This window comes from Strix uralensis, chromosome 9 (assembly GCF_047716275.1).
Source record: "Strix uralensis isolate ZFMK-TIS-50842 chromosome 9, bStrUra1, whole genome shotgun sequence".
NCBI classification, from domain to species: domain Eukaryota; kingdom Metazoa; phylum Chordata; class Aves; order Strigiformes; family Strigidae; genus Strix; species Strix uralensis.
The window spans coordinates 11,225,231-11,248,081 of record NC_133980.1 but is presented as its reverse complement, the minus strand read 5'-3'; the positions used below and the strand labels follow the sequence as shown (position 1 = coordinate 11,248,081).

At 46.0% G+C, this 22,851-nt stretch overlaps 1 protein-coding gene across 1 annotated transcript in view; it reads left to right on the top strand.

Annotated features, from left to right (window-relative positions):
* AP2M1 (adaptor related protein complex 2 subunit mu 1) overlaps window positions 1-22,666 on the top strand; it is a 29,627-nt gene extending 6,961 nt beyond the window's left edge. The window contains exons 2-11 of the mRNA XM_074878657.1: window positions 5,137-5,249; window positions 10,660-10,925; window positions 12,328-12,410; window positions 16,644-16,779; window positions 16,877-17,018; window positions 19,354-19,473; window positions 19,993-20,128; window positions 20,847-20,944; window positions 21,091-21,202; window positions 21,545-22,666. Coding sequence (XP_074734758.1) covers window positions 5,176-5,249; window positions 10,660-10,925; window positions 12,328-12,410; window positions 16,644-16,779; window positions 16,877-17,018; window positions 19,354-19,473; window positions 19,993-20,128; window positions 20,847-20,944; window positions 21,091-21,202; window positions 21,545-21,679 — 1,302 coding nt within the window. The 5' untranslated portion in view covers window positions 5,137-5,175 and the 3' untranslated portion in view covers window positions 21,680-22,666. The remainder of the gene's footprint in view (window positions 1-5,136; window positions 5,250-10,659; window positions 10,926-12,327; window positions 12,411-16,643; window positions 16,780-16,876; window positions 17,019-19,353; window positions 19,474-19,992; window positions 20,129-20,846; window positions 20,945-21,090; window positions 21,203-21,544) is intronic.
* Window positions 22,667-22,851: the final 185 nt, after the last annotated feature.

The following is a 22,851-nucleotide window of genomic DNA, read 5'->3' as shown; positions in this document are numbered from 1 at the left end:
CACGGACCCGATGGATAGCTGGTACAGTTGGGTTTGTCATCTGAAACTGTTGCCTTGTAGTCACTGTCCTTAGCCCATGTGACTTTGCTTGGTACCTGAAAACACTTTACGGATTGTCTCACACAAATCAAGTTGAATAAATTGCACTTAAATGTGAATCCAGTTTAATCTATAGAGCTGTAAAATTGTGGGTTTTTTTTCAGGCTTGGGGATAATCATAACTGGTATGGAGGCAAGCTGCTACTACATGTGAAATAATGCTAGTGCATATCTCTCAGGTATATTTATGCTGGTAGGCTGCTATTATAAAACAAACTGGCAGAATGGTCCTGATCCTGTGGCTACACCTGTAGTAAGTGAAACTACCACCTCAGGTGTTAACCAGAGGTTCATGTAGCACAGAGCCAGTCCCTTTCTGACTTCGAGCAAGTTGTTCAATATAGAGTTACATTACCAGGGGAGCATGGCTAGTATGCATCAGCTGGTTTGTGTCAAATCTCTCTGCATGCTCCTAGTTTGTAGCAAGTGAGGATTTGCACTAAGAACAATCCTGGTCAGTAGTCATGGGGGGTGTGTGTCTAGATATGAAGGTATTAGTAAGGACAAAGTAGGTCAGAAATGGCATAGAGGTGCAGTGATGGGACTGTAAAATAGCACACTAAATTCAAGGTACATAAATGTACAATGATGCATATAGCAGGTGGGTGAATTAGGGAGCAAAAGCAATTCTAGCTTCACCTGTAGTGTGGTTAAACACCTTGAAGACTGATTTCAGTGTGATCTTGGAGTTATGATAGATGATGAAATTGTTAGCTTCTTGCTGAGAGGTGGTTTTAAAAATGTAAGATATTGAGTATCACTAGGAAAAGATCAAAGCAGCATATATATGATTGTCATATTGTTTGTATCATGGTTTGCTTACATGTTGAATAACTTGTTCAGTTTTGCACTCACTTCCAGAAGGAAAATGTGTAGAGGAAGGCACTGAGAAAGACCAAAGCATAAAGCAGTTCTCTTGTGAAGAACAACTGAGTAAGGTGGGAACATCTCATTCTGAGAAAGGGGCAGTGAAACCAGTGGAGGAGATCTGCAAAATCCCGAGAGGCCTGGAGATAGGGTATGGGGGCTAGTTCTTAATTGCTTTGTCCTGTACTTGAACTGAAAGCCATTAAACAAATCTGGGGAAGGGAAGAAAAAGCAGGCTTAAAACAAAAAGGAGGGTGTTTTATACAGTAGTTAAAATGCTGTAGACTTTTTTTTTTCCCATGGGATGCTGCTGATGGAGAGATTTGAGAGGAAACTGAGCAAATACTTTAAAGAGATGGATTGAGAGTTCCAAAATAAACAAGCCGTTGCAGGGGGATCTCCTGGGGATCTTGACCTGTCCTCTCAGTTATCTGACTGTCCCTTCACTGCATTGACAAAGAATTTTTTTGAAGACTAAAAGCTCTTGAATCATGCTGTATCTACTCTCCATCTAATGTGTTTTTACTAACCTATAAGATAAGCAAACAGTTGACTCTGCTGCCTAGCACTGTGATGCAGTTAAAAATGCTGATATTTTTGCCTGTAACTTGTGAAGCTATTGCAGAATATGTTCTAACATATGAGAAAGCATAGCCTCATTATCTCAATCAACATTAAAGTTTGTAGATCTTCCCAAGAGAAGACTTCTAATTTCCAACATGAAGCTTAATCAGCAGTCTTCCACATGTTTTATAATAATGTAGTAAATATTCAGATCAAGGCTTTTTCAGAAAGCGGTTGGCTTGTCATGCTAGCAAGAGGGTTTGTCTTGTATATGCTGTCTGTCTGATCCTGTTGCTCATCAAAGCAGACGTTTCCTTTTTGCTAAAAATAGTGAAACAAATAACTTAAGCAACATTAAACCCGAGAGGGAGATTATTTTTTTTTTTTAAGACTAGGATGTACTTTCTAGGAATCTTCTGGAAAGGGTTTGTAGGATTTATATGATCCAGCTTTGACCAGTTGCGTAAGCCTCCAGGAAACTATTCTATATAATGCAAGTCTTAAAGAGGATGCAGGAACTCTTCTTCACCTTTGGTAGCAATAGTCCATATTTGAATGTGGAAGCTGGCACTGTAGCAGTCTGAAAAGACATCCTTGTCTCTTATACTAATTAAGAATGAATTTTCTAGAGCAGGCAACAAGTTGCTTTCATTGTGGTTTCATAATGGTTCTTTTTTTTTTTTTTTTAATCATTTGGCCTGTGTGAATGATCTTTCAAATGTTTGCTGACTTACAGCTTCAGCATCTGCCAGACTTGTTGGGCAGCTTATACTGAAACAGATATTCTCCATGTTTTGGGTTCTAGCCCTGCATGTTACCTTTCAGTGGCCTCCTGCATGCCTGTTAGGGCCGTGTGTGTTCCATGTAAGTAGCCATGAGTCTGTGGTACAGCCACTTCCTTAAATTTGAGAACCTCGTTTTGTTCTGTTGACCAATGGGACTGTGTCTGTCTTCTGGCCTGGGGATGCTAGCCTTGCTGCCAGCCACGCTGTGTAGCCGCAGTCCCCCTGTGTGGAACAGTGAGCAGCTACAGGTGGCTTTTCCCACTCTGTAACGACATGGGAATCTCAGACTGTGTGTTGCCTCTGTCTTAATAGGTTTGGTTACAGAGACTTATCCTGAAAGTAAATGAAATACTGTATCGTGAAGTTATAAAGTGTCACTAATGGGAATGGAAGTAAAACATATTTGAAAACCTCTTCTGTGTTAGGTGGAGTCTCAGACATCAAAAAATGTTGATGACAGTGCCACATGAAGCCACTGACAAGTGGCAGGAGGCAGCCTGCTAGTAGCCAAAGACACTTAACCAGCAGAATGTAGGAATAAAAGCCAGGAAGCTCACTATTGAGCTTTGAGAAAACTGCTCGTCTGTCTGTTTCTTGCTATTTTGACTTAACAGCTGACTTTTTGATTATTTGTTCCTTTTAATGAGCAGAAGCAGCCATCTGGTACCTGAAGACCCATGGCAGAGAAGTATGTGTAATGTTACTCTCTGAGGACTCATTAGGTGTAGCTAAAAATGTTGGTGTAAAGGCGTATGAAATTTAAACTCTTTTTTGTGTTTCTGAAATTAAAAGTAGTGGCTGCACTGTAATCTTCTTTTAGCACAGAACTCATGTCTGCAGTAGTTCCTTCAAATAAGCAGCTACTTTAGTTTCTTGAGCATGACTTCTAGAGGGTACGTTACTCTCAATACTCGAGGTTTCTACCCTGGAAGTTCTTTTCTCCCTCTGTGTGTATTGATTTTGTATTCTTTTTTGCCCTGACCTTTGAGCTGATGTGAGGCCAGGTCACTTTAACTTTGTTTTTGCTGTGTTCTTGAGCAAGCACATATCAGTCCGCTGTCAGCATGTATCTCTAGGCTAGCTTCTCCCTGTCCTTTCCGCCAGCCCCAGACAAGTGGGTGTAGGCTAACCCACCCTGACAGCAGTGTGGAGATGGTTGGTTATCTAATGCTCTGCAGTGCCAAAACTGAGAAATACCTATGTGATCAGCCCAAGACCTAGTCACGAGGCTTGCCCTATTGCATTTGTAGTGCTCTTCTCTGGACTAAGTCAGCCAAGTAGTTGCTAGAGTGAGTATTATGACTTGGACCTAAGTGAATAGAATTGCATATGACAATAGGAATGGGATCTGATGAAGTAGCTGTGTATTTAAAAAAAGTCTTCTGCATCAATGTCTACTAGCTTTGTAGTTCTCTTCAAAACAATCTTCCTTTGAAGAAAGAGAAGATTGGCAGTTTAAGAGGGTAACTTCTGAGGCACTAGCCCCCAATGCAAGTGGGTCATGGTTGAGATCTCCCACTCTAATGGCACTTTGTGGCCCAACTGCTCTCAGTTTGGACTCTGAATTGTTACTCAGTACTGCTGCTAGGGATCAGCAAAGGCTGTAATGTTGCTATATAAAAACTATGTAAAAATGGTAATAAACCAAGGTGTACTTGCTGCTAAGAACTGCCTGCTGTACAGTGGTAGACTTGGTGACATCTCAAACACTTGTGTAAACTGTATGCAAAAAGACTAGGTATGAATTGCATCCAATTTGTGTCTCGGTCATTGGGGAGATAGACACTTTATAGGAGAAATAAAGAGTCTCTGATTTGCTTGTAGTTCCAGGCCTGTGGTTTTTCTTGCATTCAGGGAATAGGCCAGTTACTACTAATACCTGAGGCTTGATCCATCCATGCTGATGAATGAAATGAGAATTAAGCCTACATCTATTTCAGTGCTAATTTTAAGCTTCAGTTCTGGCTGCAGATTGCAATCGCGTTCAGATCCTCGTGTGTTACAGGATACATGGCAGCTGTGTGTACTCACCTAGACCTAAGCTCTTGAGTTGTTTCAGACAAGCTCAGGAAGTCACTCAGCTGGGCCTCTGTCAGGATTCCTGCACTGGCTTCTTCCATCTGGAACAAGGCAGCTGGTTCCCGGTGGGCTTCCTCATTGAGTCTTTGTTATCATGTGCCCTTGAGGGGCAGTTCTACAGCAAACATGAGGGAACACTGATCCTGAGAGACTGGCGTGTAGTTAGGGCTTAGGTTTCTTGTGGTACATACAGTCTGTACTGTGCATTGGAAACGCACACTTTTCCATATAAAATCCCACCAGATCGAAGTGTAATCTATGACTGCAGTAATAAGACTACCTCCCTCTTCTCCAGAGTAAAACACTGTTTCTAATAGTCCTTTATGGAACTCTGTACTCTCCTCTCCAGGTGTAAGTGTGAGGCAGGCAGTTGCTTCCAGCATCTGAGCTGCTCCTGAGTCTCTAGCTGCCCTTCTGGGCCTCAGCCGTGTGCTAGCCTGGCCAGAAGTAACAAGATAAATTAGGTGAAGTAGCCCACACCATCAGACTCAGGAATATTTCTGAGCGTGTCCTCCACTTGTCCTTCCCTGCAATCTGCTGAAATTCATTACTCTCGTGGCATCAAGATGTGTGCTATAAGGTCCTCACCACCACAGGTATTGTAACAGTTGCCTTCTGGTTGAGGATGTGTGTGACAAAAGATGTTTGTGCCCTGGCTAGTAGCCAACAGGTGTCAAAGTCTGTTCCAGCTGTACCACTTGTTGCCATGCAGCCTACTGATATATGCCTTCTCTTACTTCAGGTCTTAAGCAACATGGGAAGAGAAGACTAAAATTCCATCATGATCGGAGGCTTATTCATCTATAATCACAAAGGAGAGGTTTTAATCTCTCGAGTCTACCGGGATGACATTGGGTAAGTGCTTCTATTGCATCCCTGGTCTTTGCATTTCTGTCTCATTTTGGTGTGGACAACAACCCAGAGCTGCTTTGTTCTGCATTAGCTGTGCATGCATGTAAGACTGCAACTCAACTTGCTGCTCTAGGCTTAGTTCAGATAAAGAAAAAGCGTTTGTTAAGCCCTGGTCACTTACAGGTGGTAGTAAAGGATGGCCTGCAGGCAAACCTGGGACTTTCTTTTGGATGGTAGAGATCTGGCTGTTACTCCAAATGCTTCAGCAACATGGACTCCCACTGTGCGAGTCTACCAGCCTCACTGTAACTATTAAAACTTTACAGGAGCAGTCATGTGGGAGCTGTCTGCCATGCACTATAACCAGGACTCTTGAATTGGTTTCAAACACACATGTCTAGTGTCAGGTACAGGCATGCAGAAGACTGTCTGTGGTCTTGGAAAGTTATGTCTGCAAGCAGTCTCACAGTAACCACGGCTGTATGCTTAAAGCTGGCATTCTGTCCCCCAACTTTGTATGGCAGCCTTGTTTGTAAAAAGCTTAGATTCACTGGGTAATGAAAGTTGTGGGAAGCACTGAAAGTCTTTGTAGGTGTCTCGTTGCACTTCACACAAGTGTTACGATGCTCACTTAGACTGGATCTGTACAATTCCTAGGCTGCTGGTTCCCAGAAGGGACCTTACTAAAAATTTGGTGTCTTATAGGCAGTGGATAGTGCTAAAAGGAACCCAGTATCAAGTGATGATGCAGCTTGGACTGAAAACCTTAAGTGGCTTTCTTGCACAACACTACTCTTCCTAGTGGGTTTTCATTGGTGTTACGCATTTGGTGGAAGTTAGTAATTGAAGTAAACAGAGTTAAAACATAGCTAATGTGAGCGGGGATTTGGTAGGTGTTAATTCAAAGTCCAATGAGAGAGTTCCTTCTGTCCAGTTTAGGAAAAAATAGTTTGTACCAGGTCTCCACAATGAATAGTGGTAGAATGTGCTGTGAAATAACTTTTTGCCATGAATTACAAAAAACTTTCAAGCCAGTCTGCCTTCAGACTGCTCTAGTCTGAAGACCGTGTTCCTTCTGGTTATGGATTGTTCAGTGGAGGTTAAAAATTGAGGTAGAACTAGTAGCTAGTCAAGGCTTGCACAGTTTCGTTGATGGAGTAGCAGTCAACATGGTGTCTGTAATAAGGCTTCACCTAATGAGCTTTAAATCTCTTGGCTTGTTCTAAGTCAACTAAGAGTAAAGTAGCTGTTCTAAGGCTAAGTTATTCCACACAGAGCTGAGCAAGGAAGCATTGTATTTCTGAAGCAGAAAACTACTGCCTACAAAACTTTGCCTCTCCTCTGCTGTACTAACTCATTTCAGTCCTGAATACTTGTTAGCTGAAGCTCTTCAGAGCAATTCATATGCCAGATCTGACTTTGTAAAGTTCCTCTAATGAATAGGTATCACAGTGACTGAGCCAAGCCCGTCTGGATTATAGACAAATTTTGAGAATATGTTGTGTGGGAGGCTAGGGACACTGTTACTGCAGTTTCTGGCAGAAATATTTTTTTGTGGCCTGCAAACTTAAAGCACTTAAAGATAGGCTTGCTTGAACTGATGTTTATTCAGGAAGGCCTTTTAATTTAAAGGGCATTCTGGCTCTGGAGATGTAAACTGGGGATTCGAGTAGTTATTTTTAATGTAGTGATCTTCCATTGCTTTTGTCTTGGCTCATTCCTCTCATACTGACTCGTGTTCAGTATGTGATAAAGTACTTCCTACTGGCTGGCCAGACAAAACTAGAGAACGGGATTTCCTGTCTGATCCTATCTTAATTTTTTCATTCGTCAAAAGGTGCCAAAAAGATTCAAGTGTTTTCTCTAGGACTTCAGGAGTCGGTGTTCTCTTGAGTGAAATCCTCCACTCAGTTCTTTTGAAAGTGTCAGTCTTGTGACTTAGGTGGAGCTGGTGCTGGCTATTAACCAAGCTTGCTCCCCAAGGTGTTGGATTCCTTCTGAAACAGGCCTTCAAACCTGGTTTGGAATTTTTTGGATGTGTAGCCTTATAAAACAAGATGTCTTAAAGTGACTGGGTCTCATCTGGTGGTGTAATCAAGTAAATGAGAATCTTGCCATTTCCTAGTCTGAACATTAGCATCAATACGAGGTCTGATTAAAAGCTTTTAGTACCCTAACCTTCAGAGGGAGGCAGGGAAAGGAATAGCCCTGATATGGTAGCTTGTACTCAACTCTGTAGTTCTGTCTCTAACCGAACAACCAGGTAATAGACTTCCAGAACACTCTACAGTTCTTAATTCCTAAACAGTAGATATGAAGTGCTGAGGGCTGAGCTCATCCAGCTTGTTTGGAGGTAGGTTGAATGGGAAATGAGCATAGCTGCTGCCTGTCTTCAAGTGATTGACCCTTAAGACTCCTTGGTCTTGGCACTTGCCTTTGGCATTCTGAAGCCTCAACCTATGTGTTGCAAGAGATAAAAGGTTATCTGTGGTTATGAGAACCCCTCCCCTTGCACAGTTTAAGGCTCTAAATAACCACAGATGTTAGAGCAAAGTGATGGTCAATGAAGAAACCCTTCCCTTGACTTTGTTAAAGGCAGAAGTACCACAAAACTTGAACATTCTTTGCTTGCAACTTAGAATGGCTTTAGTGCATGTAGTGCGTTTGTCCATACAGCAGCTAGCTGCATGCGTAAGCAGCCTCTTAAAAAAAAAAAAAAAAAAAAAGGGCAAAGCATTATGCATTTAATTCAGGATACCATGGAGGGCTCTACTGTGATCTTCAGGTGCCTTGTTCTTCAGTGACATAGTCACTGGGAGAAGCTACCTGCATTTAAGAACGTAGATATTTAATAAAAATAAGCTATTTGAAACTGAGCAGCTTACATGACAAACTGCATGAACTTTAAATGTAATAGGCATTTGGTTTCTGAGCTTCTAATACATCACTTTGGCTTCATGGCTCTTGATCCTTAAGGAAAAAGTGCAAGCTGGATAGAGCAGTGTCTGAATCTGCAGGATGTGCCTTATCTCTCCAGATGTGCTCCAGCTCTATCAAACTTGCTGTATTTCCTGTTGGCTGGACCAAGCCAGAAAGCATCAACCCAAACAGCTTCAAATAAGTACTGTCATAGAAATGTCCACTCAGATTTGCAGCCCTGTTCCAAGGCAGACTGGGAAGAAGATACCTGATAACTTGACGGTCCCCAGGCGATGCCTCAAATCAAGGCTTTGGGTTTTTTTTCCCCTCCAAGGCCTGCTACATGTATTAGCAGAGCAGACTGGGTATCACTGATGTGACACGGATGCAGCTCATCTGGACTAATGCCCAGTTAGCCCTAAAATTCAGCCAAACACAAGTCTGTCCATGCTGGCAGCCTGACCACGGCATGTCAGCATTGTGCCTTGCGAGGGCTTCATTGCTGCCACAGCTTGTTACTGTCCATCCAATACCACCTTGGCCTTTTGTGCCCAGGAGCAGGGGGAGGGGGTGCTGTTTGGTCTCTTCTTATCTCTTTGGATTCATTGTGCCTTGTGTGTGTGTTTCTAACCCTTTCTCTTGTTGCTGTCACTCCTCCTTTCTCCGCTGGCGCCATTTCTGTCCATCCCATCTCATTGGCTGCTGTAGCAATAGGTAAGAGATGCGTGGTAGGCCATGACTGGCACTGCACAGTGGGCAACTGGTTTGCTAGAAAAGCTTCACCAACCTGAGGCTTCTCCTCTAGCATGCACCAGTCTGGTTGCTGGTTCTGGTACTAGTTCTAGCGGGTTAGAACTTGAGGCTGGGAGGGCTGATTCTCCAGAACAAGCTGAACTTTCCTTGCAGGGCTTACTGGAGGGGAGGAATGGGGGTTTTAGATATTGATATTTTGTAGTAGATTAAATTACTTACGGAAAAACTAAGGTAGGAATTAAATATTAACTCAAACTCGTAAACCTTCTGGAACAATAAAACCTTAGAAGTATTTGAAGGCCAGAATTTTGCTTGTGGGGGAGCGTGTTTACTGATGAAGCTTCTACATATGTACCCAAACCTTCAAGGAGCAAACATGTGCTGTGGTAGCCTATGTTCCTTTGAATATCCCTTGTTTTCAAATTTGGAACTGTCTGCTGGATGGTTGACAACCCTCAATGCTTACAAGCACTTGTATGCCTGTATCCTTGCTTGTGAGGGTATTACTACTGTCTGCTCTCAAACATGGTTCTGCATAATCAGTACCATGGCTGTGATGCTGCAGTCAGAAGACCCCCTGTTCTAAATAGTGTCTGACAGTATGAGTAATAAAGCACAACTAGATGGGTCTTGGCTTGGTGTGTAGACTATTGCTTTAAGTCTCGGTCTTGTTATATAAAGCACTCATGCTTCGTTCTTCCTGTGTTCTTAGGATTGATGGACTTTAACTTAATTCGGGCATTTTATCCTGACTTATAGCTACAGGATAAGGAAACTCTGGTGTGGAAGAGCTGGCATCCAGAATGCCACCCAGACGTCCCTGTTTACCCAGGAGGGATTTGTTCCCTGTCAGTAGTGTCTAGGCAGTTTGGATTAAAGGTGGCAGCAGCTAGGGGAAGCTTCTGCAGCATTTTTTCAGCACTGTGCAGAGCCTCTGTCCTGTAAATAGTACTGGACCATCCAGTGCACTTAATGCAGTGCTACTAGCACGTTGCACTGTGAGGACCCTAAGTCTATGTGCAAGAGACCTACCTGTTCTGAAGCCTGGCAGGCTTGAGAGGACATCTGTAACAGGAAAGCCAAAAATATTCCTAATCCTGCTTGTTGCTTTGAGCCTGCCCTCTGTGCGTGGGGAATGGAGGTGAGGTGGAGCCAAGAACTAGAGCTCCCTTTTGTGGTGTACCTGGGCACTGACATCTGTCAGGTGACCCAGGTAGGTTTTGCTGTGTTTTCCTCAGTGGTATGTCTGGGTGGAACTGCCATCGACAGATATCTTGGGAGACTACAGCTTGCTTTGGGGCAAGAGTATGAAGGCCTGGGCATGCAGTGACTAGATGTTTGGTCAAAACTGGGCTCTTCTTTGAGCCATAAGCTGCTACCGTGTTTGTTCCTGGCTATGGCAATCAATTGGTAGTGCTAGCAAAATTAATTGAAGGGGAGGTTCCTTTGCCATCTGACTCCAGGTGAAGGTTAGCTTCTCCTTTTGACTACAGTTACACTGTAGTCCAAAGCTCCTTAGAGACCAGTAGCACTCTGTTTCTCCTTTAGTATGTGCAGAATTTATTGTCTAACTCTGCTCAGAGCCTTCACTTGTCCCTCATAGAGACATCCCCAGGCACCCTTCCTAAGTGAGCTCGGTGTATGTAGTTCAGCGTCTGACTGTAGTCGCATAAGCCGAACTGTGCAGCCAGCTTATTTTCACGTACGCTGTGCTAACTAATCTTTGCTGGTGATCTCGTAGGCGGAATGCTGTCGACGCCTTCCGCGTCAATGTCATCCACGCACGGCAGCAGGTACGCTCGCCTGTCACCAACATCGCCCGCACAAGTTTCTTCCACGTCAAACGTTCCAACATCTGGCTGGCTGCTGTCACCAAGCAGAATGTCAACGCTGCCATGGTATTCGAGTTTCTTTACAAGATGTGTGACGTGATGACTGCCTACTTCGGGAAGATCAGTGAGGAGAACATAAAGAACAACTTTGTGCTGATCTATGAGCTACTGGATGGTGAGATGTTTCCCTTATCTGCTATGTGATATTGCACTTGGCCATTCTAAAACCCTTAGCTTAGTTTGATGTAGTAATAATCCTTGAAGTATTTAACATGTGTGACAGGGTTCAAAATTAGTTGTTTTGCTTTCTAATGCCACCTGTACTGGAAGTGTGGATAACATCTCAAGCCCATAGCCTTGTGTTGATCGTGGCTCGCTTTGCTGAAGTGTTGGGAGCTGTGCACTTGTAAAATGAGGCAGCTGGTACTGGAGTGGATCCTGTGTAGATGTAGGGCTATCACTATATCAAGGTATATCAAGAGGGCTATCATTAGCACCTCTAAGGCCAGCCATCCCAGCTAGTGCCCAGGTAGCTCTAGCACTGTGTGGTAGCAGTCACCCCAGGCTGCAATTGGTTGCCTACTCTTGGATTGTCTCTTGGGAGAAGTTCTGAGACAGAAGTAAATCAATAAAACCCAACCTGCTCTGTCCCAGCCCTACCTCCCCCAGCGATACAGCTCTAAATTTCACCACAGAATAATAATACAGTGTCCCTTCAGCTGCTCATAATATCAGCCTGCCTGTGGAGATTGCCCTTGAGCTGTCCCTGTTTCGCATAACATGAGCACTTTGTATTAGTTATGCTTCAGTTTGTTTTCCAGACAAGGCACCACGTGTGTGTGTCCTGGGATTCTTAGCCAAGGGTCACAGTGACTTTAACTTAATTCGGGCAGATGGAGAGACCACTGTTTCTCTGCTTTGGTCAGTCACTGCTGTCTCCCAGTAGGCACAGTGAGATCAAAACCTGCCGGTGTGGTGTTACTTGGTATTCATGTTAGTGGTCCTCTCTCTCTTTTAGTTCTCTTGGAGGTTGTTCCCTTCATTTTTAGGGGAGTGGGTGTTAAGGGCACTGTAGTTAACATCTGTTTCTCTCCCACACTCATCATCCTGCAGCGACACTACTCTGCTGTTTATTTTTTTTCTAGGTTTTGATTTTTATTACATCTTCATGCAAAAATCAAAACCTAAAGAAAATGCTGCATAGATTGTTCTGCTGTAGGATAAACCCTCATTATAGTCCCTTGGATGTTTTTAGAAAAACTCCACAGTTTGCCCTGTGCACATACTTAGCTAGGTTAGTTGATATTTAGTCCTGAAATGCAGTTGTATTAAAACCAGTGAATCCATCAGTTGGACAACTTTCCATCACCTCTCCTCTCCAAAATATTGCACTGGGAAGTCAGTTTAACAAGGCTGTTTCTTTTCTCTTGGTAAGGAATGCTCCAGCAGCTTACTCAGAAATTGAACATACAAGCACTATCTGTGCACTAACTGACTCTCTCCTTATAGGAAGGTTAGCACGGTTGGCATGTTTATACCTTGCAGCTCTGAACTAACCTTCTTTTACCCTTCTGTAGAAATCCTGGACTTTGGCTATCCTCAGAACTCTGAAACGGGGGCCCTGAAGACCTTCATCACTCAGCAAGGCATCAAGAGTCAGGTAACCAGAGGAGTTTTTGGTACAGCACTGCTCTGTACCAAACTACTAATTTTCTGTAAGCCTGTTCAAGAAAGTACGGTCTTAATTACCAACTAACCATTTGACCTGTGCTGAGTGAAGGTGCCCGAGTACATTGAGAACACCCTGGCAGGGATGCAACTCAGTGGCATCTTGCTCTGGTGTCTCTGCACTTGTGTGACCTCATGTTCCCTGGCGCATGGTAAGATGCGGGAGGAAGGGCCCTGAGCTCAGATAATGCCAGTCCCTTGCGTGTAAATGATTGCTGGCTTCAGGCTCTGCTCTCTGTTAGATTCTGACAGAGAATAAACAAATCTACCTGCTGAACCAGAAATTGTTCTTCTGTGTGTGAATCTCGCTGAGCAGGTCTGTTTTCCACCAGCCTTCGGTGCTTTGAACTGTCAGGCTTTCAGGCCTGCCTTGTAAGGAAGTGTTCTTCAGCCTTGTGGATCTTGCTGTCAGTCAGGAAGCTGATGTTATTCTGTTGCTGCCTGTAGCATCTTTGCAGATCAGCATCAGTACAGCCTGAGCTTTCTCATGTTAGAGAATCTCGACTGTGCATTTGGCAATGTAATAACCCTTGCAACAAAGTTTACATGGAGGTAGAAGATAAAGGGCACCTGGGGAAAAAGACACTTAAACTGGACTGTTCTTGGGAATGTCTTTTAAACTAGCTCTAATCCTACTCCAGGCTACAGTCCTCAAAACTAGGTTTCCCATCTTGGACAGCTCATGCTCAACCTCTGAAACCAGAGGACTGTTACAGTCACTGTTTCTTGTGTCCCCAAGGAATGTTGCTCACCTTGTCCATCTAACACAGCTATGCAACTCATAATGAGGACTTAGCCTAAACCTTAGTCCTCTCCCCTGTGTAGCACGCGAGTCAGGAGAAAAGCTGGCAATCAGTTTGTACTGTCTGCAGCAGAGATCTGGGTGAAGCTTCAGCCCCAAGGTACAAACAGAAGCAAAGTGCTGAACAAGAGGCTGCCTGACAACTGTTCTTGTTTAGGATAAGCAGAGGTCAAAGCCTCTGGAGGCTCTGTTTCAACTCTGTTCATCAGCACTGACTTCCTAAGAATTCCTTTTTAAACTTTTAATCTCCTAGTAGCAAGACTAGCTGCATCCCTCTAGAAAGCAGTGAGAGAGAAGCTGCCTCTGAGCAACATATTTCCTGTAGAACAGCAAACAGTGTTTTGCAAGAGGACATGCATATAGCAGTGGCCAGATGTGAGCGCATCCGGTCTCAGTCCCCCATCCCAAGCCCTGGTGTAAATCACTCTGGCTTTCTGCAGTCTGACATTTTGGGCAGTCAGCACTCAAGATAGATGAGTCAGCTCCTGTTCGTAGGAAAACTCAAAACTAACCACCACCCTCACTTCCTTCCCTAGCTCTTTTTTTGCTTTTGTCTGTTTTAACAAACTCATGCTGTTTATGTGCAAACCACTGTCACAGCATCTTGCTTCATTCAACAGCAGGTTTAGTCCTTCCCTTACAAAGAAGAGTTCAGACTTCAGCTTTACATAAGTAAGCAGTTAATCTGCTCTCTGGAATTTTGTGCAGTCCAGTTCGAAAAGCAGAAGTAATCCTTGCCAGGCACAGTATGGCAAGGGCAACAACTGAAACAGTACTTGCCATATCTCCTTGTCTGCTCTCTACTCTGGTACATCTAGCCTCCAACTCCTCCTTCACTTAAAACCAACTTCTGGCAGGTACCTTGGACCAAAATCTGGGACTGGGTGGCCTGTCATCCATGTTCCCTTATCCCTGCGTAATTCCTGATGGTGCTTTCCTTGGGCTTGTGTCCTGCTGAATTTAAGGAGCAAAATCCACAGTTATGGCAGACTTTCCAAACACAACTTTTTACCTTTGTTCTCAGTGAAAGATTTGAGGTGTACTGAGCTGCTGCACTCTGAATGCCCACGCTGTACATCTGCAGTGGTCTTCCCAGGGCGGGTGATCTTGGAATACAAGATCTGCTTCATTGTTTGTTTGGTTGTTGTTTTTTTTTAAAGTGGGTCCAATATTGCTGCTTGTCAAGGGAAGTACCCCTGCGCTCTGGGAAGGGGGTGTTGTGGCACATGGGTTTTGAAAGCTGCTGGTGTGCAACATGGTTTCAGTTCTAGTCCCTACCTCGGAAGTAGCCCACTACTCAAACAGCAGATCTGCAGGCCCTGCTGGTGTCCTGTATCAGAACTGACACAAGCATTGGCTCAGATATCTTCCTCCAGCAGAGGCTAAAGCTGCTCTTACAGCTCGAGGTGGGGCTGTGCTCCATGTACTTCCTTGGTTCTCACTCTTCAGATCTGTCTGCATCTGTCCAGACTTCATTAATTAGGTGAATGCTGTAATTTTCTTCCCCTCCAGGTGCTTTCTGGGAGTGTGAATTGGTCAACTCTTAGTTACAGTATTTTCCCAAACCTTAGAGGTACTTTAGTGCTAAAATGCTTGTGTTACTTTTTGAAAGTGAGGAGAGGGCTGCTACCAGCTGCAAGAACCCAGGAAACCTGCTGGTAACTGTCTGCCTTTAACCTAGTCAGCATGCTGGCAACTGAGTACAACAAGTTGGATATTCTTGTCCCATTTTAGCTAACTTATTTGTCCAGCTCAGGGAAGCTCCCAGTCCTGAGAAATTTCAGACCCAAGTGCCTTCTGTCCCTCCCTTAAGGAACACTCATGCTGTTGGGTGATAGCTTCAGCACTCCCCAGGCATCTGCTTTCAGATCCATCCAGTCCCTTTCTGTAGGGATCATAAGCGCATAGTTCATGGCACCGCTGGTGTTGCAGGCAGTGGGAGCGACAGCACATGATCAGTGTCCCTTTGGAAGCCAGAGAACTGGGTTTCATATCTACATGTGCCTCCTTCCTCTTAAGCCTGAACAAAGCATTGAACAAGGCAGATAAGGAGGCTTTTTTGTGGGACAGACAAGGGAGGTACTTTGTACTACATTGAGCACTTACCTAGGCAGTTCTCAGGGGAGTATAAAAACCCTTTGTCTCTTAGATGTTATGATAATGGCTCTGCTTGCTCAAGGAGTGACCATGTCTGTGGCAAGATCATGTGTGAAACCAAGGCACTGCTGGTTTAAAGCTGAGATCATGTACTGCCACCCTGTGGGCCCCCTGCAAGGCTGCTGCGACAGGACCCGTTTCTGTGTTGTGTAGTCGTTGTGGTGGAAGAGGCAGAATTAACAGGGATATAACTTTATACAGGACCCAGATTTAAGATGTCTGCAGTCCTGGATGCCTGGTACTTCTCATAGTCTGGGCATCTCTGCCATGATAAACATCCAGGACTTGCTTTAGGAACAGCAGCGTGAGGAGTCTGCTCTGTGCAGGAACGTTACTGGGAGTGGTATCTGGCTGCTCTGTCACTCCCTCTGCTCTAGCTGGTGTTTGGGTGGTGCATAATGGGCCAAGTCTGAAAAGCCACTTCACTGCTAGGAGTGCTGGTTTTCCTGAGGGGGGGCTAAAGGTCAAAGCCCCTCATCTTGTTTGTGCTAATTAGCTACCTAATTAATGATGAGCCAGCCTGCTTTGTTCCTGTCCTGAGGTAGCCTTAAGCCTAACCTGCTCTTTCTCCCTTCCTCCCTCTTCTTGCTATTGACCTGCTTGCCTGTTAACCCTGTGTGCACCGCACTTGCTGCTATACATCTACTTCTTGACTTTCTGCGTGTGACTGGACCCCGCCTGTAGCATCAGGTAGGAAACCTCCCTGTGCCTCTCAACACAGTCCTTAGTGCTCTTAGGAGGCTTAGAGCCTGAATGCTGTTAGATGCATGTTAAGTTAGTGTTGGTATGTAACTCTGACTGCAGTCATTAAGCAGGGGACTAGCTGTCTTGTGGCCCTAGAGTTTCATGTTGCATAAGGGCGTGAACTGGCCTGTCAGCTGCTTCTCTGCTTAACATGGATTGATGTGACAGTCTGAGACATGATTTGAATGTCATTGGTGGAGCCCATGCCTCCCTGCACCTAGATGTAGCCTAATGGACTAGGGGAGAACCCTTCCTGCTATTATGACCAATTTTTAGTTAGGCATAGAATTTGCTGTATTGAGGAGAGAATGACCAATTCTTGGGGGGTGTGACAGTACCCATATCTAAGTGTCAAAAACAGTTGTGCGTAATAAATAGCAAGCAGTTGCTCTTAGATTTAGAGCAAGGTTTCTTAGTCTTTGAATTTACCTAGAGGTCTAAGATGTCATTCCTTCCCTTCAGACTAAGGAAGAGCAGTCCCAGATCACCAGCCAGGTGACTGGACAGATTGGATGGAGACGTGAAGGGATCAAATATCGTCGCAATGAACTCTTTCTTGATGTGCTGGAGAGTGTGAATCTCTTGATGTCCCCCCAGGGTAAGTAGGAGTTACTGAGCTGGTATCCTTCTCACCTTCAAGGTTTGTGAGTGAGGACTTGGCTAAGTGTTCTGAACTGCGCTCTTCCCTACACCAGGTCAGGTTTTGAGCGCCCACGTCTCTGGCAGAGTGGTGATGAAGAGTTACCTGAGTGGAATGCCAGAGTGCAAGTTTGGCATGAATGACAAGATTGTAATTGAAAAACAGGGCAAAGGGACTGCGGATGAAACGGGGAAAAGGTAAGAGGCATTGGGGTGAAAGCCACTTGCCACCAGGGACTCTTATGAAAGGGCAGCACTTAATAGCTTTTGTGATCTGACAGACAAACTGATCTGTTCTTCCCTTCAGATGTTACTAACTTTTCTCTGGGTAGGTCAGTTGTCATGCAAACTACCAGCCTGAGGGCCTCAATACAGAGGGCTTCTTTGCAGCTCTTCAAGTATTAAGATTCAAACATATTATTAAGTGTGGAATTCTTGCAGCTGGAAACACTTCCCCAAGATGGATTTTTGCAGAATTTGTGTCTCTAGCAGTTCTAGTCAATGCAGAGACTGTTACTCATAGGATACAGTAGTAGTGCTCCTGAGGAACAGTGAAGGAACCCCTCTGACCATAGCCTGCTCTACCTGGACTGTTCCCACAGACTAGAAGAGCTGACAGGCTAACGCTGGGTAAGCCCCTCCTGCTGACACACAGGTGGTCAGTGACCATATGGATTGGAGGCTCATCCCTTCCGGGAGCCCGGCTACCTTCCTTCCCAGCCACACCGCAGTCAGTACCCACATTGAAGCTGAAAACAGGTCTTATGCCTTTTCCAGCCTTCCTGCTTGGGGCGAAGAGCTAAAAGCAAAGGGACTGCCACTTTTCTCTCACTAACCATTTGCAACTCAACTGTGTTTCTCTTGGTTGTTTGTTGTTTTTTTTTTTTTGCTGACCCCCAGTGAATTGGGAAGGTAGATAATCTGCTTCAGCTGTGTGTGCACTCTGCTCTCCCCCTGTCTTGCTTCGTGTGACTTGTGCATGTAACCTGGATCTCGGACACTTTCCGTGATGGTTCCTGTAAACAGAGCTGAGCTGCTATTTGCCTTTTCTCTCAGAACCAAGCCAAGAGCTATCACTTCACTGTCACTTTTAAGCCATCTTTCCTGTACCTGAATCTAGCTAGTAAAATGGATGAGCCTCAGGTGGCTGCCCAGTGGGGATATACTGTAGTGAAAATGTCATCTGTTTAGACCTCTGAAGGGTCAGTAACACTGTCCCAAAGCTTCTGTGCCATGAGCACCTTTACCTGTATATGTGCTATTTTCTTGAGTTACAGAAGCAAGATGAACAGGGACTCTTGCTAGGTAGTTCTCCCTAGCTGTGGTTCTCCAGTAGGCAAGAGCTTGGAGATATTACTCTCCAGAAGCATTTAGTTATGAGGTGACCAAAAGGGACAGCTGCTGCCAGTTGCTTTTTGGCATCTAGCATGTGGCAATACCTAAACCCCAAGTAATGCTACCTGAGACCTGGAGCAGTGCTAGGCAGCAGGGCTTTCCCAGCAGTCTTCCAAAGAAACAGGAACTAGTTGGCTAACATTGTCATCTGGACAACAGATTAGGAAAGAGTAACTCCTGCAAACTACACCACTGGGTTGTGTAACTAAACAGCCAGTCAGCCTGGGGTCAGTCTGCTTCCCATTTCTGCAGGGAGTGGTGGTTCCTAGGACAGCAGAACCTGCCTGTAGTGCTTATACTGTCTCAGCTCACTTGTGTGTTTGTCCTCTTGCTCCCAGCAGTTGAGGCAGCCTAGATATCACAACACTGCACCTTCTCTACACTGTGGCCTCTGCTGTTGCTACTGCCTTCTTATTTTCTGGTCCCTCTCAGTAGCTGAGAGATCTTGGCTGACCTCAGGACCTGTAGCGAGGAAGGTATTCTCAGAGACTAGAACCCAGCACAAGTTCAGTGCTGGCAGGTTAGGCTAGTGCACCTAGATGGACAGATGGTAGCTGTGTGGATTTTTTAGAAGTGAGAGATGCAAATTTTTACAGTGTAATATTGTGGTCTCTGGCAAATCAGTTCAAGATCAAACCACCTGCTAGCAGTGTGCAAATCAACAGCTGTGAAAAGATTTCTGAACAGGAAGACCCCAAACCTGGCATCTCCTGGCTGTGTGGCAGTGGGATAGCTTTGTGGACAGGAAAGTGTTTTCTCTCCTTTGAACTGTGCTGCAAGAAGACTTGGGCTAGCAGAGTTGCCTTTGCAGTACTGAGGTGCTGTTGGCAGGCAGACCCAAGCATTGTGTTGCTGGCTATGACAGAAGGGTGCTCCTCTAATCTCTCTCCTCTTTGGGGAGAGGAGGGAGAGAATTCTTTCAAACAAGCTTCCTGAAATATGATTTTTGCGGTGGTGAAAGAAGGAAAGACTGAGCCAAGAGGCTGCTGTGCCCTAAATCTCTCCCTGCCTCCCCATTTCCTGGACACCTGCAATGGCAACATGCTCTGTAGACTAGTTTCTGCCTGGGCAGACTTTGACTGCACCAAGATACCAGGGCTGCAGCTTGCACTTGTTTAACTGTGTCTTGTGTTTTTAGCGGCAAACAGTCAATCGCCATCGATGACTGCACTTTCCACCAGTGCGTGAGGCTCAGCAAGTTTGATTCTGAGAGGAGCATCAGCTTCATTCCACCAGATGGAGAGTTTGAGCTCATGAGGTACTGTGGTGGGGGATGAACAGGCTGGTGTTGGCATCTGCTCACTGCTACAGCAGTGTTGCTGCTCTCAGGCAGCCTTGTAGCCCTTGAGCACCTTGCAAAGACACACTTGCCTTCTTGTTTTCAGAGTGAAATCTGTAGGGTGTCCCACAAATCCTTCTGTTCCGAATGTGGTAGAAGCCCAACTGCATGATTTTCCTTGCCACGACCATAGTGTTGGATGTGGCTTTCCTTACCCTTTGGCTTGCTGTATCTGTGGTTTTTTTTAGTGCTTAAAACTGGTGTCCTTGAACAGAGCCATTGGCAGGAACCAGATAAAAAACTTGGGACTCAAGAAACCATCACTGTCCTGCAGTAGCACCGATCTTACTGCTGCTTCCTTCTGGGATGGCTCCCTTTCTGGCTGATGTTTCTCAGCTGTTCCCCCTATGCAGAGGCCATCTCTTTAGGAAAGTGGTACAGTTTGAGACTGTAAGGGAGTTAAGTCCTCAGAGTTCACTGTTGCTTCCATCCATGCAGATACCGAACCACTAAGGACATTATCCTTCCCTTCCGTGTGATCCCACTGGTGCGGGAAGTGGGTCGGACCAAGCTGGAAGTGAAAGTGGTGATCAAATCAAATTTCAAACCTTCCTTGCTGGCCCAGAAGATAGAGGTAAGAGAATAATGGTCTCTTGTGCCTAGGAATTGTGCCTCTACATTATGTCCCCTGCTGCGAAGTGCTCACGCATGAGTCCTCAAGCTTGTATGGGATTGAGTCAGCTGCATGCCCCACAGATGCGCGGTGTTGCTGTGCTATGGAAGGGAGCTGCTGTAGTGAGTTGGAAGTTGTTTTCGGTTGCACAGCCACCTTGGCAGAGGCCTCATTCCCTGCAGCAACTGTTCACTTAATGTCTCGGTCCCTGTGAAAAGTTCATGTTCTTCTGTCTGCATGATCTGATGGTATGTTGGACAGGCAGCAGGTTATGAGCTGTGTAAGACAGGCTAAAGGTGACTTTGCAGCTTAGTCCCCTTCTAGGAAAGGCTTACTGCTGTAAAGCTAGGCTGTCCAGAGCCTGGTGCAACCAGACCTCCCTGGCCAGCCTGGCATCCTTCCTGAGCTCGTCTGCCTGACACTAGCCAGGCTCCCTGCAGCTTGAACTGGAGAGCTCTGCCCTGTTCCTCACTGACTGGGGTGAATTCTGAAACTGTGTTTGAACCTTCAGAGCAAGAAACCGGAGAGCTAGCCTACAATACCTTATGGTAGCCAATGTTCTCTGGGCCCTGAGATGGGAGAGAGAAGGCTAAGGGGTCCAGGACAGGTGACCTTCCCCTGAGACTGCACAGCGTGCCCAGGGTCTTCTTGCCCCTGCTCACCAGACTCTGCCTTCCAGGTCCGGATCCCAACGCCCCTCAACACCAGTGGAGTGCAAGTCATCTGTATGAAGGGGAAGGCGAAGTACAAGGCCAGTGAGAATGCCATTGTCTGGAAGTAAGTGAGCGTGTGGGTCTGGGGTGCTGCAGGGGCAGGGCTTGGGGAGACAGAGTCTGTTTAGTGCTCCTGGCTGCCCTGAGCACGTGTAGTGAAGGGGAGAAGTAAGCTCAGGCACCTTCTCACTTCTGGGCTTTCTCTGATAGGATAAAACGTATGGCTGGAATGAAGGAATCCCAGATCAGTGCGGAGATTGAACTGCTGCCCACCAATGACAAGAAGAAGTGGGCTCGGCCCCCGATCTCCATGAACTTTGAGGTGAGTCCCTGTCTGCCTGCCAGGGTGCAGCTAACCTCAGAAGCTTTGTCAGTCCAGTCCCTTCTGCCCTCGTGGGAATTGCACAGGTTGGAGTGCTCACTGTCCCAAGCTGACATGTGACTCTTCCTAACATCAGGCCAGCCAGATGGCAAAGCTAATGGAAGAAAATGACCCTTAAAACCACTAGAGTCTGTCACTATGTGTGCAGGGAGTGGGGAAGGGAACAGGGGTTCTTGGTGTCCGTTTCTAGATGCACAGCCCAGGGATCCTCTGGCATACAGTGTACGGAGAGCATCTTACCCCTCTGTTCCAATGCTCTGTTGCCTTTCGCTTTCTCCATAGGTCCCGTTTGCGCCCTCTGGGCTGAAGGTGCGCTACCTGAAAGTCTTTGAGCCAAAGCTGAACTACAGTGACCATGATGTGATAAAATGGGTGAGGTACATCGGCAGGAGCGGGATCTACGAGACCAGATGCTAGCCCCAGCAGGCTGGCAGGCTCCCTCTTCTCCAAGCCATCCTCCGCCTCTCCTCAGTCTTCAGCTACATTCAGAGAAAACATCTGCCTGGCCCCTCTACGCAGATTGGAAGACCCTGTGGCTCACCTTGGGAGCGGACTCGCCTGCCTGTGCTCAGTTACCACCCATGCTGCAGCTGAAGTTCAGAACCCAGTCGTGCGCAGGGGCGCAGTCAGCCTCCTGCTCCCCGTCCCAGGGTGGGGAAGGGCTAGTCTAACTCCCATCCTCTCGTGATCTTTCTAGGGAACGTCCACCATTAAACTCCTCTTCTGTTGGTGTCTCACTACTTGCATCATATCCTAGTATTTTTGAAGTTCTTGTGCATATGTACTCGTAGAATAGACCTAAACATAGACTGGACAAATCTGAGTTGAAGTTACCCTGGCTTCTGTACTAGCTATTGCTGTTGTGGTAGATGTTGCTGGCCAGTCCGAGATGCCTGGGGTGGTGAGTTTGTCGGGCCTCCACCAGAGGAGATGGTGGGCTCACCAGATCTCACCACCACCTTATATTTCTTGCAAAGTCGTCAGTATAGAGTCCTGCCGTGGGAAGGTTTGTGACCAAAAAAGATGAGGGTTTAGGCTCTTGCTGGTGTGTATGTGGGTGGCACAGCATTTCAGGTCCTTAGAGCACTTACCCCCACCCACTGCTGGCTCGAGCCAGTCTGTCCTTTCCAAACAAATTGGAAATGTGTCCCCTCTGTCCTGGGGAGTGCGGGTCAGCTGAGCTCTGTCAGGATGTGAACAGGGTCTGTCCTCGGGGAATCTCAAATGTGGTTGGCAGTAAGAGCCCCCTGCCCCAGCCTGCCCTCTCCACACTTCTACCAAATGCTTCTGGGCCATAGGAATGCTGCTGCTACCCACAATCCTGCTTCTGGTAGTGTGGTCTCCATTTTGTACACTTTGTGATTTGTCCAGCTCTGAATCTAATAAAGTATGTAGAACGGAGAAGGCTACCTGCGCTGCTGATTGGAACGTGCTGTGCTCTGGGCCCATGCCAGGGTGTCTCCGGGCTTCCTTGTGTTGTTTCCCCAGCCCTGGGTGTTAGTAGGTGAAAAGAACAAGTGAGGCTGTTGTTTCCAGCAGTGCCAGGGCTCTGGAATCTCAGATTCCAGCTGCCAGAGCTCCCCCGGGAA